This window comes from Tachysurus fulvidraco, chromosome 7, assembly GCF_022655615.1.
Source record: "Tachysurus fulvidraco isolate hzauxx_2018 chromosome 7, HZAU_PFXX_2.0, whole genome shotgun sequence".
NCBI classification, from domain to species: Eukaryota; Metazoa; Chordata; class Actinopteri; order Siluriformes; family Bagridae; genus Tachysurus; species Tachysurus fulvidraco.
The window spans coordinates 11,772,964-11,797,284 of record NC_062524.1 but is presented as its reverse complement, the minus strand read 5'-3'; the positions used below and the strand labels follow the sequence as shown (position 1 = coordinate 11,797,284).

Below are 24,321 nucleotides of genomic sequence, written 5' to 3'. Positions count from 1 at the left end.
GAATTCCCAGGAAGATTTTCTTTAAAACGGTTTGACTAAACAGTTTGATTTTAGAGATAATTATGGTTTAGTTTGCACTACTGGAGAAACTACTTCATCAAAAAATCATAATTAAAATTAAAATTAAAAATTAAAATTAAAATCTAATAATAATAATAATAAAAATTCAAAAAACCCTTATGAGTGATTTAATATCAAGATCCGTGACGTCGCCCGGTAAGGCGCAACCGGGGCCCCGCCCTGGAGCCAGGCCCGGGGGTTGGGGCTCGCATGCGAGCGCCTGGTGGCCGGGTCTTGCCCCACGGGGCCCGGCCGGGCTCAGCCCGAAAGAGCGACGTGGGGCCGATCTCCTGTGGGCCCACCACCTGCAGGAGAAACCGTAAGGGGTCGGTGCAATGTGGATTGGGTGGCAGTCGAAGGCGGGGGCCTCGGCGACCCAATCCCCAGACACGGAACCTGGCACTAGGGACATGGAATGTCACCTCGCTGGGGGGGAAGGAGCCTGAGCTGGTGCGGGAGGTTGAGAGATACCGACTAGATATAGTTGGGCTCACCTCCACACACAGCTTGGGCTCTGGAATCCAACTCCTTGAGAGAGGCTGGACTCTCTACTACTCTGGAGTTTCCCATGGTGAGAGGCGGCGGGCTGGTGTGGGCTTGTTCATAGCCCCCCAGCTCAGCAACCATGTGTTGGAGTTCACCCCGGTGAACGAGAGGGTCGTTTCCCTGCGCCTTCGGGTCGGGGATAGGTCCCTCATGGTCATTTGTGCTTATGGGCCAAATGGCAGTGTAGAGTACCCGACCTTCTTGGCGTGTCTGGAAGGGGTGCTGGAAAGTGCTCCGACTGGGGACTCCGTCGTTCTACTGGGGGACTTCAACGCTCACGTGGGCAGTGACAGTGACACCTGGAGGGGCGTGATTGGGAGGAACGCCCCCCCCCGACCTGAACCCGAGTGGTGTTTTGTTATTGGACTTCTGTGCTAGTCACAGTTTGTCCATAACGAACACCAGGTTCAAGCATAAGGGTGTCCATCAGTACACATGGCTGTGGCTGTAAGGTCTCCGGTGCCTGTCGTGGTGGCAATCCCCGAACCCGGTGGTGGACCCCGGAAGTAAGGGATGCCGTCAAACTGAAGAAGGAGTCCTATCGAGCCTGGTTGGCTCGGGGGACTCCGGAGGCAGCTAATAGGTACCGAAAGGCCAAGCGAGCTTCAGCCCGGGTGGTTACGGAGGCAAAAACTCGGGTCTGGGAGGAGTTCGGTGAGGCCATGGAGAAGGACTATCGGTTGGCCTCGAAGAAATTCTGGCAAACCGTCCGGCGCCTCAGGAGGGGGAAGCAGTTTGTTTACAGTGGGAGTGGGAATCTGCTGACTTCGACTGGGGACATCCTCGGATGGTGGAAGGAATACTTTGAGGATCTCCTCAACCCCACCGACATGTCTTCCACTGAGGAAGCAGAGGGCGGGGGCTCAGTTGTAGACTCGTCGATTCCCCAAGCTGAGGTCACTGAGGTAGTTGAGAAGCTCCTCAGTGGCAAGGCACCGGGGGTAGATGAGATCCGCCCTGAGTACCTCAAGTCTCTGGATGTTGTGGGGCTGTCTTGGTTGACACACCTCTGCAACATCGCATGGAGGTTGGGGACAGTGCCTCTGGACTGGCAGACTGGGGTGGTGGTCCCTCTGTTTAAGAAGGGGGACCGGAGGGTGTGTTCCAACTATAGGGGGATCACACTCCTCAGCCTCCCCGGAAAAGTCTATGCCAGGGTACTGGAGAGGAGAATTCGGCCGATAGTCGAACCTCGGATTCAGGAGGAATAATGCGGGTTTCGTCCCGGTCGTGGAACACTGGACCATCTCTATACCCTCGCCAGGTTGCTGGAGGGTTCATGGGAGTTTGCCCAACCAGTTCACATGTGTTTTGTGGATTTGGAGAAGGCTTTCGACTGTGTCCCTCGTGGTGACCTGAGGGGGGGTGCTCTGGGAGTATGGGGTCTGGGGCCCTCTGTTAAGGGCTGTCCGGTCCCTATATGACCGGAGCAGGAGTTTGGTTCGCATTGCCGGCAGTAAGTCAGACTTATTCCCGGTGCATGTTGGACTCCGGCAGGGCTGCCCTTTGTCACCGGTCCTGTTCATTACTTATATGGACAGGATTTCTAGGTGCAGTATGGGGCCGGACGGGGTCCGGTTTGGGGACCACAGGATTTCGTCTCTGCTTTTTGCAGATGATTGTCCTGTTGGCTTCCTCAAACCAGGACCTTCAGCGTGCACTGGGACGGTTTGCAGCCGAGTGTGAAGCGGCGGGGATGAGAATCAGCACCTCCAAGTCCGAGGCCATGGTTCTCAGTCAGAAAAGGGTGGCTTGCCCCCTTCAGGTTGGTGGAGAGGTCCTGCCTCAAGTGGAGGAGTTTAAGTATCTTGGGGTCTCGTTTACGAGTGGGGGAAGGATGGAGCGGGAGATCGACAGGCGGATTGGTGTATCTTCTGCAGTGATGCGGTCGATATACCGATCTGTTGTGGTGAAGAAAGAGCTGAGCCACAAGGCAAAGCTCTCTATTTACCGGTCGATCTACATTCCTACCCTTACCTATGGTCATGAGCTTTGAGTCATGACCGAAAGGACGAGATCCCGGATACAGGCGGCCAAAATGAGTTTACTCAAATGAGTTTTTTCTCAATGAGAAGATATGCTTTGGGTCTGTGGTTCAGTCTGTGTTCCAGTTCATCACAAAGGTGTTCAGTGGTGTTGAGTCAAAGTCAGGGCTCAGTGAAGGACACTCGAGTTCTTCACTCCAACCTTCACACTCGGGTCTGTATTTGTTCAGGAATTACATTGTTATCCTCCACAACACACATTTAGCATGAAAGACTGAAAGTGAAAACCTCATGCTAGCTTGTATTCTTTGCTCTAAGCAGGATGCCTGAGTTTCCTTCACCTTAAAAATAATACAAGGTATTTCTGGATTAACTTGCCTTTAGTGTGAATTTAAAACAACCATGAAAAGACTTGAGATGATGATGAGGAGGATGATGATCTGTTTCTATGTGTGCTGATGTATTATCTTTAGAAACAGGAAATGAGGAAAGGAGAATGTGGAAAGCTTTGACTGATTTCCATAACAGTCTACAGCGATTCTGATCGAGCAGAGCACAAAGTAGAGCAGAGTAGAGCAAAGGTTTCCACCCACCTTGCCTTGAATCGCACAGGGCTGTGGGTTGTTACCGCAGCAGAGTTTTCTCTCCTCCGCACTGAGCGTCATGCAGCATGAGGGCTTAAGGGTTAACACAAGGCAGTGGGAAAAAAACTGTAGCTACAAACCAGGTTTGAGAACAAGATCAAGATTTTGAAGCAGGAATGAAGCAGTGAACACACACACACCTTCATTTGGAACACATATCAGTGTGTCTAGTATCACAGATCAGCTCTGACCACATATGAAGTTAACTTCAAACGTTTAACTTCAATATTTTATTAATTTTTTTATTTTATTTTGTTACATTAAACATTGAATGTAATGATGCATAAAAATCAGCAACATTAGTGATGTATGTTGTGCAACTGATTTTAAAAAAATGAGAATGAGAGAGAGAGAGAGAGAGAGAGAGAGAGAGAGAGAGAGAGAGAGAGAGAGAGAGAGAGAGAGAGAGAGAGAATTGAAACATCCATCTGAAATCCTGCATACAGAATTCTGCAAAAGTGTTCTACAGGTGCTGAGAAAAGAAAAGCCCTGAACTCTGCATACAAAACAGAATTAGACCAATATCCCCTAGTGACTTTCAAGTTTAAGTGACCCACTCTCCTTCTGTCACAAAGCCCTGAAGTGTTGAAAGGAGCCTCCTCTGTCTCTTCATCCTGAGGCTTACTAACCCATCCTCATCTGACCTCACCAAAACACTACAGTCTCAGGACACACAGAACCACACAATCAGACCCAAACAAATTATAACAAAAGCGACAGAAAAATGCATCAATTATTGGACAGAACTGACCAAATCTCAAACAAAATTTAAACAAAACATATCTGGCCCTAAATCAACTATACACTGTGGCAACCTACTTTATCACAGTAACCAACCGGACACTGAGGAAGACCCTGAGTAAATCCAAGCTGAGAGAGCACATGGGCTGGCTGTAGAACATGGCCCATACAAACAGACCTGGAGCTGTAGAGAGGAAAGACTCCCAGTCATTAAGAGACATCAACCCTGGATTTCACAGCTGGAATAATGTAGAGAAGCTTCCAGTGCTGCTGGGGAAAAAAGGAAGAACTCTGCACCAAATATGACTGACTGCCACAACCCGAAGGAACAACCAACCCTCACGTCCCATGTGTACTGTATATAACTATTTTATTCTAATTATTATAAATTGTAAGTTCTATATCTATTTAATTACTTTTTATTATGTTTATTTACTCTTTACCCTGTTCTCTTAATGTTTATTAATCCTTAATCCAATACTTTAGTTACCTGCTTTAGCAACACTGTAAATACCACAGTAATGCTAATAAAACTCATTGAATCCCAGCTAGCAGTGACAACTCAAAAATGGCTACATGTGAAGGGACAGAGCCTTAGCACCTTCGCTATTAACTATCCAGATGACATAACTACTGAAAGTGCCAAGAAAAAGTACAAAGCTAAAATTTTGAGAGACTTTCCAGAGAATCTAAAAGTAGATTTTACTATACTTAATGATAAAATAATCAAAGCAGACTTGCTCTTCTACACAGAACAAACAAATGCATGGCAATCAGCCTTATTGGTAAACACTCCACCAAATATCCAGCTAACCACTCCACCAATCAGCCTGGCATCCACTCCACCAACCAGCCTGGCATCCACTAGACCAACCAGCCTGGTAACCACTCCACCATTTAGCCAGCTAATCACTCCACCAACCAGCCTGGCATCCACTCCACCAACCATCCTGGTAACCACTCCACCAACCAGCCTCCACCAACCAGCCTGGTAACCACTCCACAAACCAGCCAGGTAAACACTAAACTTAGCACAGCAACTACATACAACACCTGAACACTGCAGGTCTTATAGATTCCAATGAAAAATATCTAAATCACAGAAAGCTATTCAGAAATGAGTGCTCATTATTGCACAGCATTCAGCCATAACAGGTGCACACCTATTTGACCATGTACACCTACACCAAGAAGACATCAGAATCTTTACCAAAAACCTAAAGGATGCTGCATTCAGAAGAGACCCAAACAACCAGAGGCTTGTCAGATTTAAAGAACCCCAAGGCCAAAGACCTCATACCATCTACCATACACCCCACCTGACACCTAGACTATGAATTTCCCAATGAAATGAATTCTGCAGAGGTTAATTAATCACATTAACACATTACTAATAACTGAGTTCCACGCTAATATAAACCTAGCAGTAAAACAAATAAATAAAAAATCTGCAACTAAAGCAAACCTGTCCAAAATAAATAAACATCATAATTAAAAACCCAAATTAAAAAATGATTTGAGTCTGAGTATGAATCTGCAATTAAGAAACTCAGACAGCTATCTAATCAAAATTACAAACAACCTGAAAACACAGAACTCAGACAAAAATACTGCTAAACACTTAAAAATGATAAACAATCTAAAGGAAAGAAACAAAAACACCAATAATCTGGTTCTTCAAGCTGGCTGCTTTCCAGATATCTGAAACTGTGGGCTTATAGTGGAGATAATAGCCACAGGAGTTGAAAGCCAGTGATTTTTGTGCCGGTCCCAAGCCCGGATAAATAGAGAGGATTGTGTCAGGAAAGGACATCCGACATGGGCCAGGACATGTAAATCGTCAGTGTGAAGGAAGGGAGATATACCGTGTGTGCAGGAAACCAGATGGAAGTATTGGAGTAGATCAAATCTGTTTTATTATGGTGTGGATAGGAAGAGAAATGGGGTAGGAGTGATCCTGAAGGATGACTTTGTGAGGAATGTTTTAGAGGTGAAAAGAGTGTCAGACAGGGTCATCAGTTAAAAGTTAGAAATTGAAGGGATGATGTTGAAAGTCATCAGTTATGCTCCACAAGTAGGCTGTGTGTTAGAAGAGAAGGAGAGATTCTGGAGTGAGTTAGATGAGCTGATAGAGAGTATTCCCAGATGGGAGAGAGCAGTGATTAGGGCAGACTTCAAATGGCATGTTGGTGATGGAAACAGGAATGATGAGAAGGAGATGGGCAGGTTTGGTGTTAAGGAACGAACACATGGTGGTGGACTTTGCTCAACACATAGAAATGGCTGGTGTTAACACTTATATCCAAAAGAGAAAGGAACAAATAGTTAACAAATAAGAGTGGAGGTAGGAGAACGCAGGTACGTAGACAACATTCTATGTAGACGAGGCAGTCTGAGAGAGATTAATGACTGCAAGGTGGTGGTAGGAGAAAGTGTAGCCAGACAGCATTGAATGGTGTTCTGTAAGATGTCTTTGGTGGTCAGGAAGAAGTGGAGAGGAAATATAGAAAAGAAGACCATGTGGTTGAAAAAGGAAGAATGTTGTGAGGGATTCAGACAGAAGCTGACACTGGTTTTGGGTGGTTAGGGAGGGCTTCCAGATGACTGGGAAACTACAGCAGAAGTGATCAGGGAGACAGGTAGAAGGGTGCTAGGTGTGTCATCTGGAAGGAGAAAAAGGATAAGAAAACATGGTGATGGAACAAGGAAGTACGGGACAGCATTCAGAGGAAGCTAAAGAGACTAGCTAAAAAGATGTGGAACATAAAAAGGACTGAAGAAAGTAGACAGGATTACAATGAATCACAGCACAGAGTGAAGAGGGACATGGCAAAGGCTAAACAGAAAGCGTACGATACGTTGTATGCCAGGTTAGACAGGAAGGAAGGCGAGAAGGACTTGTGCAGATTAGTGAGACAGAGAGATAGAGATTGAAAGGATGTGCAACAGGTGAGGAGAGTGTGCAGAGGAACTGGTAGGAGTATTTTGACTCAACACCACTGAACACCACTGAGTATATCTGATTAATGAGGAAAATGAGAGGGAAAGACAGGAGGAAGAGGTGAATATTGTAGAGCAGGAATTGGCAAAGATTGGAAAGGATGAGGCGAGGAAGGCTCTGAGGTAAATCAAGAGTGGAAAGACAGTTGGAACAGATGACATACCTGCGAAGGTGCGAATGTTTCTAGGAGAGACAGCAGTGGAGTTTCTATCTAGATTTTTCAACAGAGAGTTTCAGAGTGAGAAGAAGGAGAGGAATGGAGGAGAAGTGCTCTAGTGCCTATCTTAAAGAACAAGGGTGATGTGCAGAGTTGAAGCAACTACAGAGGTATAAAGTTGAAGAGCCACACAATGAAGCTATGCTAAGAAAGGAAGTGGATATTTGTGAGCAGCATTATGGCTTCATGCCCAGAAAGAACATTACCGTTGCAATTTTTGCTCTGAGGATATTAATGAAGTACAGAGATGGTCAGAAGGAGCTGCACTGAGTCTTTGTGGATTTAGAGAAAACGTATGACAGGGTGCTGAGAGAAAAGCTATGGTACTATATGAGCATGTCAGGAGTGGCAGAGAAGTACATCAGAGTAGTTCAGGATATGTATACAGTAAGTAGAGTATGACAGCAGTGAGATGTGCTGTAGGTCAGACAGAGAAGATCAGGGTGGAAGTGGGGCTACATCAAGGTTTGGTCCGTTCTTGTTTACTATGGTGATGGACAGGTTGACAGATGAAGTCAGACAGGAATCGCCTTGGACAATGATGTTTGCAGGTGACAAGTTTAAGTATTTGAGGTCAACCATCCAGTGTGATAGGGAGTGCGAGAAAGAGGTGAAGAGGTGAGTACAGGCAGGTTGGACTGGGTGGCGAAAAGTGTCAAGAGTGTTGTGTGACAGAAGTGTGTCAGTAAGAATCAAATGAAAGGTCAATGAAAGACATTAGTGAGACCAAGTCTGCTGTATGAGTTAGAAACTGTAGCAGTGAGGAAAAGAAATGAGGCAGAGATGGAGGTAGCAGAGATGATGATGGACAGGATTAGGAATGAGCACATTGGAGGGACAGCTCAGGTTAACTGTTTTAGGGACATGGTCAGAGAGGCTAGATTGAGATGGTTTGGACATGTGCAGACTAGAGAGAGTTGGGGTGGAGATGATTCGCTGTGGTGACCCCTAACGGGAAAAGCCAAAAGAGGAGGAGGAGGAGGAGGAGGAGGAGAAGAAGAAGAAGAAGAAGAAGAAGAAGAAGAAGAAGAAGAAGAAGAAGAAGAAGAAGAAGAAGATGGGGTAAAGTATATCACATCATCAAATCTGTCTATCTGAACAATAAATCTCATAAAACTCTCAAAAAATAGCTCTGTTCAATATTTACATCAATGAGTTAGCAGTGTTACTGGAACAACCAGCAGCCCCTGGACTCACCCTAAACAATACTGTATGGAAATCAAATTGCTGCTTTATGCAGAAGTCCTGGTGCATATGTCTTTTACTGAACAAGGCTCACAGCAGCTCCTGGACCTGCTGGATCAGTTCTGTCAGAACTGGTCCCTGAAAGTTAATCTGGCCAAAACCAAAATTATCATCTTCCAAAAAAACAGCCAGATCTCAGGAAAACAGACACATGTTCACTCTAGGAAAACCCCCCTCTAGGAGTCCCTGCATGTAGTGTTCTGCAGAAATGTCCTAAAAGTTCAAAGAAAAACATCAACCAACGCAATGCAGGACACAATTAGGCAGATTTCCATTGATCATACTTTTACAGAAAAGAACACTAAAATGTTGGAAACATCTTAAATCAAGCAGTAAAAACACACTGCAGTATGAAGCACTGAAAAGCCAAGCCCTAAAACCAGTCCCCTCTGTCAGCTGGTCCTGAGACTTACTAACACACTAACAACTAACACTCTCCTGTCTCAGACCAGCACTGCTCAGAAAGGTCAAACAAATGACTGAAGAGATGAAGAGAGTGTACAGTATCTGGAGCACTGGGACAGTCAGACCCAAGCATGGTCCAAGTTACACTGCTATCAGGCCTTAAACAGAGAATGAAGTATTATAGTATCTCCTCACTGACAGAGATATAAAGCAAAGAGAGATCCCATCATGGAGAAGCACTGACATAGGAGAACCTGGCTCACAGGAGAACCTGGATCACAGGAGAACTTGGCATAGTGTGGAACCTGGCTCACAGGAGAACCTGGCACAGTGTAGAACCTGGTACACAGGAGAACCTGGTACACAGGAGAACCTGGTACACAGGAGAACCTGGCACAGTGTAGAACCTGGCACAGTGTAGAATCTGGCACACAGGAGAAACTGGCAGAGTGTAGAACCTGGTACACAGGAGAACCTGGCTCACAGGAGAACCTGGCACAGTGTAGAACCTGGAAGACAGGAGAACCTGGCACAGTGTAGAACCTGGTACACAGGAGAACCTGGCACAGTGTAGAACCCAGTACACAGGAGAACCTGGCGGAGTGTAGAACCTGGTACACAGGAGAACCTGGCAAACAGGAGAACCTGCTACACAGGAGAGCCTGGCAGAGTGTAGAACCAGGCACATTGTAGAACCTGGCACAGTGTAGAACCAGGCACAGTGTAGAACCTGGCACACAGGAGAACCTGGTACAGTGTAGAACCTGGCACACAGGAGAACCTGGCAGAGTGTAGAACCTGGCACACAGGAGAACATGGAACACAGGAGAACAGACTGTGAGACAAAGCTGCACTTCTTCCTCCACTGTCAAAAATACCAACAAAAAAGAAACACCTTCACTGAAAAAATCACAAATAAATACTAAATGTCTGTAATTTAACAAACAAAAACTAAGCATTGTCTTAGTTGAAGGCCAGACTCAGCTTTCACTGCAAAGTATGTCAGAATGTGACATCCTAAGGAACAGTGAGAGACCCAGTTTCTTGCACCATGAACACACACACACTATGAACTTACATGCACTCACGCACACACACACTATGAACGTACATACACAAACTCACACACTATGAACACATACAGTCCATAAACATAAACACATGCACACGCACACAAACACCATGAAGATAAAGTTTACAGAACACAACCTGTACACTGACACTATACTGTACACTAAACACTTACCTGTAAGTTTTGTTTGCTTGTTATGCTTTTTGAATATACAATTTTCCCTCCTGTTTTTTTGCTCTTTTCTCCCTTGTTGTTGTTGTTCAATATATTTGTATTGATTACATATGCACATACAGTATGTATATTTAAGCAGCCTGGTTACTGAATATTCCATTTATCCAGATTGTTGCACCCTGGGAGAAGTAACGTAAGACTTTCCACTAGATGTTGTTGTGTGTCTGGGTGGATTTGTGTTCATTCAGCTACAGGAGCATCAGTGAGATCAGACACTGATGATGTAAGAGTGAGGAGGTCTGGGGTTCAGTCTGTGTTCCAGTTCATCACAAAGGTGTTCAGTGGTGTTGAGTCAGAGTCAGGGCTCAGTGCAGGACAATCAAGTTCTTCACTCCAACCTTCACACACCATGTCTTCATGGAGCTCTGTGCCTTGTGTGCAGGGGAATTGCTATGCATCATTGCCATGTGTGTTTTAGACAACGACATGTTTAGTCTTCACAACACACATGTACAGTAGCATAAATGCTGTGGGACACAGAAGAGGTCAAGTCAAGTCAAGTCAAGTCACTTTTATTGTCACATCACCACAGCACATGTGCCTTGGTGAGTGAAATTTTTAGGCGTGTGCCTAAACCAAGCCACCTTTAGGCGTGTGCCTAAACCAAGCCAATGCTGCTGGAACAAACCCACTCAGATTTCAGAACACAGCAAACAATTTCAGTGTGAAAACCAGCTATGGATAACCATGAACTAATCACTACTGTACATTACTTCACGTTATGTAATATAGTAATATATATATATATATATATATATATATATATATATATATATATATATATATATATATATATATCACTCAGTAAGATGGTTGGATTATGTAGAGGATGTGAGGAGGTCCAGCTGAGAAAAAGGCACAATCTACTCTATTTTATCCAAAAGTCTCTTATCTATACTTCTACTATTTTATTATCTGTGTTTTATAATGTACAGCACTTTGTGTTCAGCTATGGCTTTTTAAAAGTGCTTTATAAATAAAGTATTATTATTATTATTATTATTATTATTATTATTATTATAGTTAGTTCTATCATGTTGCCGGTAGCTAGTGCCATCAAGTGAGTATTTTATAAACACCTTCAAAATAGAAGTCTTCCCACAATCCCACTGCTACCATTTTATGACCCCCGGTTGAAGAACTGCTGGATAAATCCACAGCAATTCCACCATCCATCATTCACTCAGAAGGAGCTGATTACAAATCTGAAGTAATCATTTTTCATTGAAGTCTTTTTCATTTGTTGAAAAATTCATGAAGATTTCAGACTTTCAAAGTGAAGTCACCAACTCCATGTGGTCTTTGAGGACAACAATCTCCTCATCAACAATTATTAGACTGCATCTGACTGTATAAAGGACATTATTCATAATAACACTCTCCGGTGTTTATAACAGTTCATAATCACACCCTCCAGTGTCACCCAAATGAGGATGAGGTTCACTTTTGAGTCTGGTTTCTCTCAAGGTTTCTTCCTCTTCCATCTAAGGGAGTTTTTCCTCACCACAGTTACCTCAGTCTTGTTCATTGGAGATAAATCTAATCTTAAGTCTAATATTAATCTTGAAGTTTTTGTACTATATTTGTCCTGTAAAGCTGCTTTATGACAATGTCTATTATTACATGCACAAAGCTCAGATTTAATAAAGCTCTGTGTAACGTGTGATGTGTTTTGGATTAAAGAGTTTCCACACTAAAATTTGCTTTGAATTTTTTTTTTTTTTTTTACACAAAATCAAAAACACAAGAGCAACATTTTTGAAAATTCATTTCTTTATTAATATTTTACAATCCTTTACTTCATGTGTATGTCTTGTATGTGTAATGTTCTTGAAATCCTCTCCACTTTGCAACGATCGTCATTCAGGCTGTTCCTTTGAATACGGAGAGGGAGGAGACGAGGGGGAGATGTGAGATGAAAAGATCGCTCTGTACATCACTTTTTTTTCCAGTTAGGAAAAAATATATATATAATTATAATTCACATTTTAATTCTCTTCCTTACAGTACGCTCAAAAAAGGTAAACGTAACAAAAACAGGATGCGGCGTATGGCCGCGTTTTAAACAGGTTTCGTGCACCGTGTTTAATGGAATTAAACTGCTGAGGATCGGTTTCTTCAGAGAGTTACAGCTAAGATGGCAGCATCTCGTCAACGGATTGGTCTGGATGGTGCTCCAAACATTGGAGAATATTATAATGAAGCAGAAGCAGCTCTGGGAAATGAAGCATGATGGCTGGAGAATAAGGTGAAGGTTTGTAATGAGTTTGTCCCGAATGTGACTAGTGATGCTTCAGAAAAGCATGTCTTTTTTTTTTTTTTGTGAATGTCCAAAAACATTCAGAGTCAGAGTACCAAATCATCTCATAGTGACCACAGGCTTTTAATGACCCACAGAATTATTTTGTCGGTTTAAACCAAGGTTGTGTGTGATCCGTACACAATACTATAGTCGTGCAAACAGTTTTTTATTTTCTATATAATATTTTTTCCTGAGCCTCAGTACTGAGTGCATGTCCAAATCTGTATGAGCAGACACGTGAACAGACCCTCGAGGATTTTTTTTTTTTTTTTTTTAGTGCTGGTGCTTTTTATTTCCAATTCTCTCTCGCTCTGGGCAGTGTCATTATCTGTAGTTAGAATAAGGGGCTCGATATGAACAGATGGATGGATGGATGAGGGACAAGTACAGACTGTAATTCCTCTTGAATGTCAGACCGTTAAACGAGGACGTCGACCCTAATTGTTAAAGCGTCCTGTTGCATTTCAAAACCGTGCTTGAGGTACGAGGAGGAAAGGAACAGAATTGTCGACTACGAGTGCGCATCGAATGCAGGTCGGTTCGTTTAGTGGAGCTTTAAAATGACGCAGAGTTCGAAGATAAGCAACTGAATTTGGTCTCGCGCTGCACAGATTTCCTTGTGCTAGAACATATTTGCTTGTGCACTACAACTCGTAGCAGCAAGTGTGTGACTTGTGTTTGCTGTCTACAATACGAGATGAATTTCTGTAGGCGTGCGTCTCTTTGGCTCAAGAACAATCTGAAGGGATTTTCCTAAACATGATTGGAAAAGTAAGGGGGAAATAAAAGGTACTGGGAAAAACTCCAAAGGCAATATGCTCCGACGAGACATAAAACAGCCTCGCAACAGCTTCTGAGTCGCCACACTACATGTGCCCCAGAGTGCGTGTTCAAGACCAGGAATGTCGACAGTAGTCTGCGGCTCTTCTTGGCTGTCACTGGAGATCCCGGTCCTCCAGATACCTGTACTCAAAAGTGAAGCCTTCCTTTTTCCTCTGGCCCCACTTCTCATAGTCAAAGTAAATGTATGTCCCCTAAGGCAGAAGAGAGAGACAAAAAAAAGTGCATCAGTCATCCAGTTACCTGCAAACCAAAACGAAGGCACTGACTACAAAGAATGAATAAAAAAAAAGAAGTTTTGTTGATTTAAACAAAACATTTGCAAATTCAAATTAAAAGAGATTTGACACGAGGCCTGGTTTAATCAGACCAGGGGGAAAAAAAATCCATCACTTAAACCCAAGAAAAGAATAAATAATATTCCTAATGACTTGCTATGATAACTGTACTCATGTTTGAGCATGTGCATGTGGTGTCCCATAATGCACCTAGGCCCAAATCCAGAAATCTGCCATCATTGTGAACATTGCAATCTCCTCTGAAATCCTAGAGGGACTGTTAGAAAATTATAAATTCAATGATAAAACAAGGGCATGGTGCTTTCTGATTCCAAGGCATTGTACACTTATATGTATGGAACCTTTATCCACTCTCTCTGAGGTGAGAATCCGAGGTGACAGTGGCTTTAATTTAAGCTAACAGGTGACCTCAACATTGGAGTCAACATTAAAGGAGCTTCAAGAATATATGGCGAGATATTCACATGCTAGACAGGAGGCCTTTTTCCACCAAAAAATAAATCAATAATAAACCCAAGCTCAAAAAACACACCAAAGCATGTGGATAAATGTGTTATGGTCTGATAAGACCAAGGTAGAACATTCTGACTTGGAACCAAGAGCCAAGACAAAGCATCTTCTCTCCCAATAAACATCACCCCCACAGTGAAGCATGCTGGTGGCAGCATCATGCTATTGAGCTGCTTCTCTTCAGCTGGAACTACCAGAAGCCAGTGGAGGAGCGCAGCAGTGGGGTGGTGTGAGAACTCAGGCAGGCTGAAAACAAGCCGTGCAGCTGCATTTTGGTTGGTTTGCTAGGAGGACGGATTGTTTTCAGAGGTAGACCTGCTAGCAGTGAGCTGCAGTGAAGAGGGCTGTACACAGGAAATTCCCTCACAATATACAGAAATGGATCAGTTTTGCACAGAAGAGCAGAAATAAAATCGCAGAATCAAGGTGTTTTAGGTTGCCTTCTCAAATAAACTAAAAGTGGTGCATTACAAGCAAAAACATTTTATTTCAATTCTGCTGGTTGTTATATCGTAATAAAGGATGAAAAAAACAGCTGAAGAGATCGACCATGGATGAATTTTGTTTATACTGCAAGAAACCTACTATTTTAGATTTGCTGAGTAGACTTCTGATGAACCTTTGATGAAACACACAAACACAAACATACACACACTCAGGTCTCACCTGCTCAAACTCGTCAGTGATGGTCTTCGGCTCCTCGTGCCTCTGGAACCACATCATGTACTTTGTGTGGAACCTCCAGGATTGCTTTTTCAAGGCTTTGGCTGCCAAATACTGAGCCTTTGTGCCCTGCCAATAGGAAGAGGTATATACTGGTTATACACCGTAGCTAGAGGTCACACAGTGGCTACGCAAGAAGCGGAACAATGACTGTGTACCTCAAGGTAGTAGAAAATGAAGAACAGCGTCTCTGTGGACAGTCTCTGGTAGAACTCCACAGAGTCCGAGTGTGGTGGTGGCACCTGGTGATGATAAGGCAATGTAGGACAGGGATTCCTCATCAGGTACTGCCTGCATGTGGAGAAATGAGTTTGTTATAAAGCAAAAATGATAAAAAAACCACTAGAAGATACAGTTACATAGCATTATCCTTGGCAGTATCCTTGGTATAATCAGGCACGTGCCTGAAGCAGCTGGATATATGTATCTGTGAAGGTCAGACGAGTGTGTACCTGATCCTCTCCGAGTCTGACGGGTGGGGCATGTGTGTCCATGCTGCCTCTTGCATAATGTGCTGGTATTGCTGTTCTTTGGAGATGGGAACAGAACCTAGAGGACAGACGCCCAGCGATGGAGGAATGTTAACCTCTGTAAGAGAAGACTGGGGGGCTGTAGGGGTACCTGATGGGGCAGTGGAACTAGGGAAGATATCTAGAGGAAGAGAGAAAGGATAATCTCACCAACAGGAATACATCATACCCTGCAAATGTATTGGAACAGCAAGGCTCATTCTTGCATTCATAGTACACGGATTACATTTTGGTTTTGAGATCAGAAGATGAACACATTCTAAATTTCAGCTCTCAATTTTTTTCCCGATATTTGCACCTTGATGTGTAAAACTTAGAGCAAGGCAACTGGAACATGTGACAGATGTTCCTTGTTCATGTTAGATTGATTGTTTAGATGAACACTTAATGAACGTTTAGACACTTCAGAATGGCTAATCATGGCTAATCACCTGGGATTTTGCCTGTGAAGACAGTGTTGCTAAAAAAAATAAAATAAACCAACAGTTTATGAGGGAAAAAAAGCTATTTCGAAGCAGAAAACTGAGCGAAAATTGATCAGATCCATTCAAGCTGAAAGAAAGGATCTGCTCGTGATTCTACACATACGAGCTCACTGGTCTAGCACGTCGGAGGTGGCGTCATGGATTGTGTTTGCATGGCTGCTTCTAGAACAGGCTCAATAATCTTTATTGGTGAAGAACACATGATGGTAGCAGGCGAATTAATTCCTAAGCCTATAGACACATTCGGTCTGGCAATTTTCTCAGGGAGTCCCTGAATCGATGCAGTTATTGCAAGCAAGGAATATACAAACAAATATTGACAGCCTTAAAATGATCCGTTCCAATACTCTCAGTTGTTTAACACACCTAACACACAAATATCTGGAACTTAAAGCTCAAAATATCCATAACAAAAACTAGTTATGTAAGAATTTAAAGTCATGAAGGGATTTTTATTTCGAAATACTGATATTACATCCAAAATGATTCACTTCCATTTAATCATCTTAGCACTGCTTGTTCACTTGGAACCCCAAAAAATTACTTTTCAGCTGTATTCTGTATACATAAGGGTTTTTTTTACACCTGGTCACTTCATGCGTTTTCTATGATCAAATAGCTATCCGATGGTAAAAAGACCAGGTCTAAATGCCCTCCAAAATGTTTTTGAGACGGATATAAATCCAATCGTTCAAACCACTTCAGGAGGTCTGGGACGCATTTCAGATGAAACTGGACAGGTGTAAATGAATGTGGTCGTTCAAGCCACATACGTCAGCACTATACTCCTCCCAAATGGAAGTACGTCACTCACAAGTGATCTTTCACCCAGGTGTCTCGTTGTGTCTTAAAATGCGCTGCTGCTGCCAGCCAAAATGCAGCAAAGAGTAAATGCTGTTTTTTGTAGCCGTCGTAACTTAAGTTTTTTCGTCTTCTTTTTGATTGCTTTCTGAAATTCACACACACCAAAGCGTGTTCCATTTCAATTACCCCGGAAATGAGGTAAAATATATTTGCATTTTGGGCGGGAGTAGAAAGATCAGATTGATATCCAATTCGCCAAGACGCATTTATGTGGCCTAATGTAAATGGAACAGTTTTAACAAATCAGATAGCTATCGGATCAGAGAAAACACATGAAGTGACCAGGTATAAAAAGGCCCATACATATACATCTGTATACATTTTTGATATATTCCTCCCAAAATGACCTGCTACAAAACCTCCACCCTTCATGAAACAAGTAAACTCCCAACCAATTTTCATTACCAGCTGCACTGCTGAAGAGCAAAACCTGCTTTCAGATCTAGATATACAGATCTGGGAAACTTGTGAATTTGGGCAAAAATTAAACATTTAATAGTTTTCTTGAGAGCCACAAAGATTTAATTGAGGAAAACTAAGATCCAAAACTCTGATCTTTGTTTAAAAAGGCTGGTCCAGAAAGTGGAGACACTTTGGCAAACATTCGACTGAATTTGAATCATTCAAGAGCTTCAAGAGTTTTCCACTCATGTGGTGAATCACAACTAGGCCTGTCATGATTATTATATAATCACCAATAAAGCATGGGAGTAGAAATTGGGTAAGCGTATCCATTAAGCTGATGCAAAAAAAAAAAAAAAAAACTACTGGTATGAACTAATAATACCAGAGTTTAACTAGTGATCCTTCATGCTGTCCAACTGAGCAGGAAAGAACAAGATGCTCACAGGTCCTGGTCTTTCCTGGATTCTTGCTATTCCAAAAGCTTTTATTAAGCAATGACTTAAAAATTTGATTGAATTACATTTTATTTAGATTGAGCATTTGGCAGTGGAAACTGAGTGTCACAACAGCTTTACAAAAACCTGGATATCAGTTTAAAATCTGTCCAAATTGAGCAAGCCAGAGGTGACTGTGTGTGTGTGTGTGTGTGTGTGTATGTGTCTGTGTGCTTGTGTGTTTGGGGGTGGGGGTGGGGGGTGGTTCTGAGGCATCATGACAAATAAACCTTGAGTGGATTTAAAAGGAATCCTCGTCTGAGTGTCACTGAAGAGTGCGATTATAAAGCCTTTCTCTCTAGGAATCAAAATAGAAGATAGAAGAGTCAAGCAGTGCTGTATTGATGGAAATCTGAGAATGAATCGTCTGATTTCTTTGATTTCGAGTCGAAAGTTTCAAAGCGCAGTGACGGACTCGATAATGATCGAGACTTATGGGTGAGAATAAACGTTTGCTGGAAAGTGGAGTCTTCAGGATAGAAAGGACATCCTGAACAACCTTTAGGGTGAAGACTAAAATATATTTCGTTTCGGTAATCTTTGCTCCGGAAAGGGAGTTAAAAAGGCACGAGAGAGTGGAATGGATTTAGAGAGCGGACGTTTAAACCAGAGTAATGTTAACAAGTTACTAAAGTGAACATTGGATAATCTTGGCTTTAAATTAGATTCGGATATTAAACCACTAATAATTTTTGGACACAAATGAACACACAATGAGTTGCATTAGAAGACTAGATGTAAACACTGGCTTACCTGAACCATTGCACCCCCGTGTATTCCACTCTCCAACTTTGTTTACTGAAAATTAATGTGTTAAACTTTAGCTTTGATGAAAAAACTTATCATATACAAAGTTCAACAGCAATTGTCTTTATAGTAAAAAACATCATTCAAAAGTGAACGTTAACTGCAGTTCCATGTTTCTGTGGAAATTCACTTCTACATGTGAATGCTGTTAAATTATGTCATTGTAGGAAAAACAGGAACCCATAGGGCCCTACGGAGACGAGTGCATGTGGGTGTGTATATTCACCTCCAGTAAGATGGAGTGCAGAGAGTTCTCCCTCTAAACCTGAGCCCTGAGCTGCTCTCTCTGCCATCAATTTCAGAGAACTGAGCGGTTCCTGAGGCTGATGAAGAAGAAAGAGCAGAGTATCAGAATCCATGCACATACAGGTGTGTGCACACACAGCCAGCAATACAAAAAGTATGCTACACCATCTGTGATAAATGCACAATTTAATATTATAATATAAACATTTTAGATGCTACCACTCTAGTCCATTATATTTGTGCAGAGAGGCAGGGTTTCAATGCAATGGACTGAGTTAAAGAGCACAACACTACTCTGTTCTGGCATCTAGGTGGTGGAACAAACTTCGTCTGAACTGCTGAGTCACTGGCAGTCTTTACACTCAACCTGATGTACTTTAATTAGCACTTAAAAACAGCCCTGTGTAGTCTGGTGTAATGTAGTGTAGTGTAATCTAGTGTAGTGAATGTGGTGTAGTCTAGTCTAGTCTAATGTAGTCTATTCTAGTGTAATGTAGTATATTCTAGTGTAGTCTAGTGTAGTGAAGTAAATGTGGTGTAGTGTAGTCTATTGTAGTTTAGTCTAGTGTAGTGAATGTGGTGTATCGTAGTCTAGTGTAGTCTAATCTAATATAATGCAGTCTAGTGTAGTGTAATCTAGTCTAGTGAAATTTAGTCTAGTGTAATGCAGTCTAGTGTAGTGTAATCTAGTCTAGTCTAGTCTAGTGTAATCTAGTCTAGTGTAATCTAGTCTAGTGTATGTGGTGTAGTGTATTCTAATGTAATGTAGTCTATTCTAGTGTAGTGTAGTGTAGTGTAGTGTAATCATCACTCCTCGCACTGCACCATGCAACCTCCAATCTACCAGCACTGCTCGACTGGTTCCACCATCTCTCAGGGTAAGAGGCAAGTACACTACAAGACTCTTCTCTGTTCTGGCACCAAGTGTAGTGTAGTCTAGTGTAATGTAGTGTAGTCTAGTCTAGTGAATGTGGTGTAGTGTAGTCTAGTCTAATGTAGTGAATGTGGTGTAGTGTAGTCTAGAAAATGAAGTCTAGTGTAGTGTAGTGTAGTGTAATGTAGTCTAGTGTAGTGTAGTGTAATCATCACTCCTCGCACTGCACCCCGCAACCTCCAATCTACCAGCACTGCTCGACTGGTTCCACCATCTCTCAGGGTAAGAGGCAAGTACACTACAAGACTCTTCTCTGTTCTGGCACCAAGGTGGTGGAATGAACTTCCCCTAGAGGTCCGGACAGCTGAGTCACTGGCTATTTTCAAGCGGCGGTTGAAGACCTACTTATTCAGGAAAAGCTTCAACTTCTTCATTGTAACTTTGAACAAATTTTTTTAAACTCATGGTATCGTAAGTATGTAACCTTGTGAACCAGCATTAATGTATTCAATGCTAGAGATTTAAGCACTTATGTACGTCGCTCTTGATAAGGGCATCTGCCAAATGCTGTAAATGTAGTGTAATCTAGTCTAGTGAAATTTAGTCTAGTGTAGTGTAGTCTAGTGTAGTGAATGTGGTGTATCGTAATCTAGTGTAATGTAGTCTATTCTAGTGTAATGTAATCTATTGTAGTGAATGTGGTGTATCGTAGTCTAGTCTGGTGTAGTCTAAGCTAGTGAAATGTAGTCTAGTGTAGCGTAATCTAGTCTAGTGAAATTTAGTCTAGTGTAATGTAGTCTAGTGTAGTGTAGTCTAGTTTAGTGTAGTCTAGTGTAGAGAATGTGGTGTAGTGTAGTCTAGTGTAATGTAGTATATTCTAGTGTAGTGAAGTGAATGTGGTGTAGTGTAGTCTAGTGTAATGTAATCTATTGTAGTGAATGTGGTGTATCGTAGTCTAGTCTGGTGTAATCTAATCTAGTGTAATGTAGTCTAGTGTAATGTAGTCTATTGTAATGTAGTCTAGTCTAGTAGTGTAATGTAGTCTAGTGTAGTGTAATCTAGTGTAGTGAAATTTAGTCTAGTGTAATGTAGTGTAGTGTAGTCTACTATAGTGTAGTCTAGTGTTATGTAGTCTATTCTATTCTAGTGTAGTGTAGTCTAGTCTAGTGTAGTGAAATGTAGTCGTGTAGTGTAGTCTAGTCTAGTGTAGTGAAATGTAGTCGTGTAGTGTAGTCTAGTCTAGTGTAGTGAAATGTAGTCGTGTAGTGTAGTCTAGTCTAGTGTAGTGAAATGTAGTCGTGTAGTGTAGTCTAGTCTAGTGTACTGAAATGTAGTCGTGTAATGTAGTGTAGTCTAGTGTAGTGAATGTGGTGTAGTGTAATGTAGAGTAATGTGGTGTAGAGTATGTAGTGTGGTGTGGTGTAGAGTAATGTAGAGTAGTATAGTGTAATGTAATGTAGTGTGGTGTAATGTAGAGTAGTATAGTGTAATGTGGTGTGGTGTAATGTAGTGTAGTGTAGTGTAATGTGGTGTGGTGTAGTGTAGTGTAATGTAGAGTAGTGTAGTGTAATGTAGTGTAGTGTGGTGTAGTGTAGTGTGGTGTAGTGTGGTGTAGTGTAGTGTGGTGTGGTGTAGTGTAGAGCAGTGTGGTGTAGTGTAGAGCAGTGTGGTGTAACGTAGAGCAGTGTGGTGTAACGTAGAGCAGTGTGGTGTAACGTAGAGCAGTGTGGTGTAACGTAGAGCAGTGTGGTGTAACGTAGAGCAGTGTGGTGTAACGTAGTGTGGTGTAACGTAGTGTGGTGTAACGTAGTGTGGTGTAACGTAGTGTGGTGTAACGTAGTGTGGTGTAACGTAGTGTGGTGTAACGTAGTGTGGTGTAACGTAGTGTGGTGTAACGTAGTGTGGTGTAACGTAGTGTGGTGTAACGTAGTGTGGTGTAACGTAGTGTGGTGTAACGTAGTGTGGTGTAACGTAGTGTGTGTAACGTAGTGTGGTGTAACGTAGTGTGGTGTAACGTAGTGTGGTGTAACGTAGTGTGGTGTAAACGTAGTTGTGGTGTAACGTAGTGTGGTGTAACGTAGTGTGGTGTAACGTAGTGTGGTGTAACGTAGTGTGGTGTAACGTAGTGTGGTGTAACGTAGTGTGGTGTAACGTAGTGTGGTGTAACGTAGTGTGGTGTAACGTAGTGTGGTGTAACGTAGTGTGGTGTAACGTAGTGTGGTGTAACGTAGTGTGGTGTGGTGTAGAGTATGTGGTGTGGTGTAGAGTATGTGGTGTGGTGTAGAGTATGTAGTGTGGTGTAATGTAGTGTGGTGTAGAGTATGTAGTGTGGTGTAATGTAGTGTGGTGTAGAGTATGTAGTGTGGTGTAATGTAGTGTGGTGTAGAGTATGTAGTGTGGTGTAATGTAGTGTGGTGTAGAGTATGTAGTGTGGTGTAATGTAGTGTGGTGTAGAGTATGTAGTGTGGTGTAACGTAGTGTGGTGTGGTGTAGAGTATGTGGTGTGGTGTAGAGTATGTAGTGTGGTGTAATGTAGTGTGGTGTAGAGTATGTAGTGTGGTGTAATGTAGTGTGGTGTAGAGTATGTAGTGTGGTGTAATGTAGTGTGGTGTAGAGTATGTAGTGTGGTGTAATGTAGTGTGGTGTAGAGTATGTAGTGTGGTGTAGAGTATGTAGTGTGGTGTAGAGTATGTAGTGTGGTGTAGAGTATGTAGTGTGGTGTAATGTAGTGTGGTGAAGTGTAATGTAGAGTAGTGTAGTGTAGTGTAGTGTGGTGTGGTGTAATGTAGTGTGGTGAAGTGTTATGTAGAGTAGTGTAGTGTGGTGTGGTGTAACGTAGTGTGGTGTAACGTAGTGTGGTGAAGTGTTATTTAGAGTAGTGTAGTGTTATGTAGAGTAGTGTGGTGTAATGTAGTGTGGTGAAGTGTAATGTAGAGTAGTGTAGTGTAGTGTAGTGTGGTGTAGAGAATGTAGTGCAATGTAGGATAGTGTAATATAATGTACACCGTACCCCCATACCTATATTACACATTTCCACAACCTTCATTCCCTTTTATGAAAGATTGCAGTACTTTTGGAGCTGACTCTAGATTGTCCATTTGTGTTTTTAAATATGCATTTAAAAAAACACAACCATTAATTTATTTCAATAATCTGCTACAAGTTGTGTATGTGTGTGTTTGTGTGTAGCGTATCTGACCTTGATGGCATCAGCTGCTTGTGTGTAAGAGTGAGGTCCATTCAGCAGGCTTCCCCCACTTGGTTTACTCTCACTATACGACGGCGACGGTGAGCTGGTAGCAAGAGTGATAGGCCCCAGAAGGCTGGACACGCTGTCCTTACTGTTTGGTCAGTAAGTAGAGAAGAACGCAGGGCATTTTAGGTTTAACTCGAAATCAAACTGGTTAGGGCAAACATGGAATAGTGAGGAAAACATCAGTATGTTGCACAATCCAAACATTTTTTCTCAAAAGTGTAGAGATAAAGACTGAAAATGGAAACTTTGCATTTGCTATAGCACACAACCTACACCCCGCACTCCAAGAAAAGGGCAGTGCCAGGCTCTAACCGTGTGCAAACTCAGTAAGCCTTTACTTAAAAAGTATATACTCACGGCAGATTGGTTGTGGAATTTAAGGTTGAGGCTTGGTTGGTTTGTAACTGGCTGGCACTACCAAGGGCAGAATCAGACACGCTATCTGCTACTACGGCACTATAGGCTGGAGAGAGAGCGGGTGGAATGAAAGCCTCTTCTAAACAGCAACATTTGAAAGAAAGTTTGTGATCAAGTACATCTTTTTAAGCCAAAGCCTGATCATAATGCTTATAAATTTTCTAACAACGTTGATAACCATCACTTACTCGTGCCACCATTCTGTTTCTGCCCACTAGGTGGCTGTGCAAGCCCTGAGCTCCCCACAGCCGTTGCACTTCCTGATGTAGAGTTTCCCCCGTTACTCCCAATGACGCCCACGCTGCTCGTCTGCACCAGTCCCACTCCAAGAGGGCTGGGCGTCACCAAAGACGAGGGCTGCACTGTAGACTGTGTGGTCCCGAGACATAAAACTGCACTGCTCATGCCTGTAGTGCCTGGTGCTGACCCAAGGAGACCTGTTGAAACACTGTTTCCATTTGTGCCAGCCGTTGGAACGCCACTGGAGCTTGTGACATTGGCGTTAACTGTGGCGTTGGAAGTGCCAGATGCAGCGGCCTGGGCATATGGTGCTGGGGTGGAAGCTTGCAGGGGCGCTGGCAGACTGGTCCTGGATGCCGGCATCCCTGAAAGACCAAGGCTAGGAATTTGGCTAACACCACTGGTGGCCGGTGCACCACTTTTGGCTAGGCCCAGGCTGAGAGCATGGCTTAAGCTGGAAGCAGGACTTGGAGTGAGCGGAGACTGGGCCTGGTTGCTGGGTGTATTGATACTGGAAGGAGACGTGGTTGATGTGGGGTTGGGTAAGAGGATACTGGAGGGAGCTGCAGGGGCAGAGGTGCTGGATTGAAAGTTAAAGGCATTTTTGGATTGATGCTGCTGTTGGCCATGCTGCATTTGCTGCTGGATGGCAGAGCTGTAGCTGCATGAGTTTTGTACATGGCCTCCGATGTTGCTCAGGAGGCTGCTGCCTCCACCTCCTGAGCTGCTGCTGCTGCTTGCTATGGTGGCCACAGACACCACCGAGGTAGAGGAGGATCCCAAAGAGGATGAAGAGGACGATGAGGTTGAGGAAAGAGATGATGGATTGCCATTCTTTACCGGAGACTAAGGATGGGGGGGGGAAAGGAATCATTTATT

At 42.9% G+C, this 24,321-nt stretch overlaps 1 protein-coding gene across 6 annotated transcripts in view; it reads right to left on the bottom strand.

The window, feature by feature from the left end:
* Positions 1 to 11,905: 11,905 nt before the first annotated feature.
* The window catches only part of cnot3b (CCR4-NOT transcription complex, subunit 3b), a 28,922-nt gene continuing 16,506 nt past the window's right edge, over positions 11,906 to 24,321 (bottom strand). For 5 of the 6 annotated variants that reach the window (XM_027143963.2, XM_027143960.2, XM_027143961.2 and 2 more), the window contains 9 exons: positions 23,391 to 24,288; positions 23,143 to 23,281; positions 22,729 to 22,870; positions 18,636 to 18,732; positions 18,356 to 18,400; positions 15,277 to 15,475; positions 14,983 to 15,115; positions 14,768 to 14,893; positions 11,906 to 13,486 (listed from right to left, as the gene is read on the bottom strand). In XM_027143963.2, coding sequence (XP_026999764.1) covers positions 13,388 to 13,486; positions 14,768 to 14,893; positions 14,983 to 15,115; positions 15,277 to 15,475; positions 18,356 to 18,400; positions 18,636 to 18,732; positions 22,729 to 22,870; positions 23,143 to 23,281; positions 23,391 to 24,288 — 1,878 coding nt within the window. In that variant the 3' untranslated portion in view covers positions 11,906 to 13,387. The remainder of the gene's footprint in view (positions 13,487 to 14,767; positions 14,894 to 14,982; positions 15,116 to 15,276; positions 15,476 to 18,355; positions 18,401 to 18,635; positions 18,733 to 22,728; positions 22,871 to 23,142; positions 23,282 to 23,390; positions 24,289 to 24,321) is intronic. The other variant, XM_027143964.2, reaches the window with a different exon arrangement.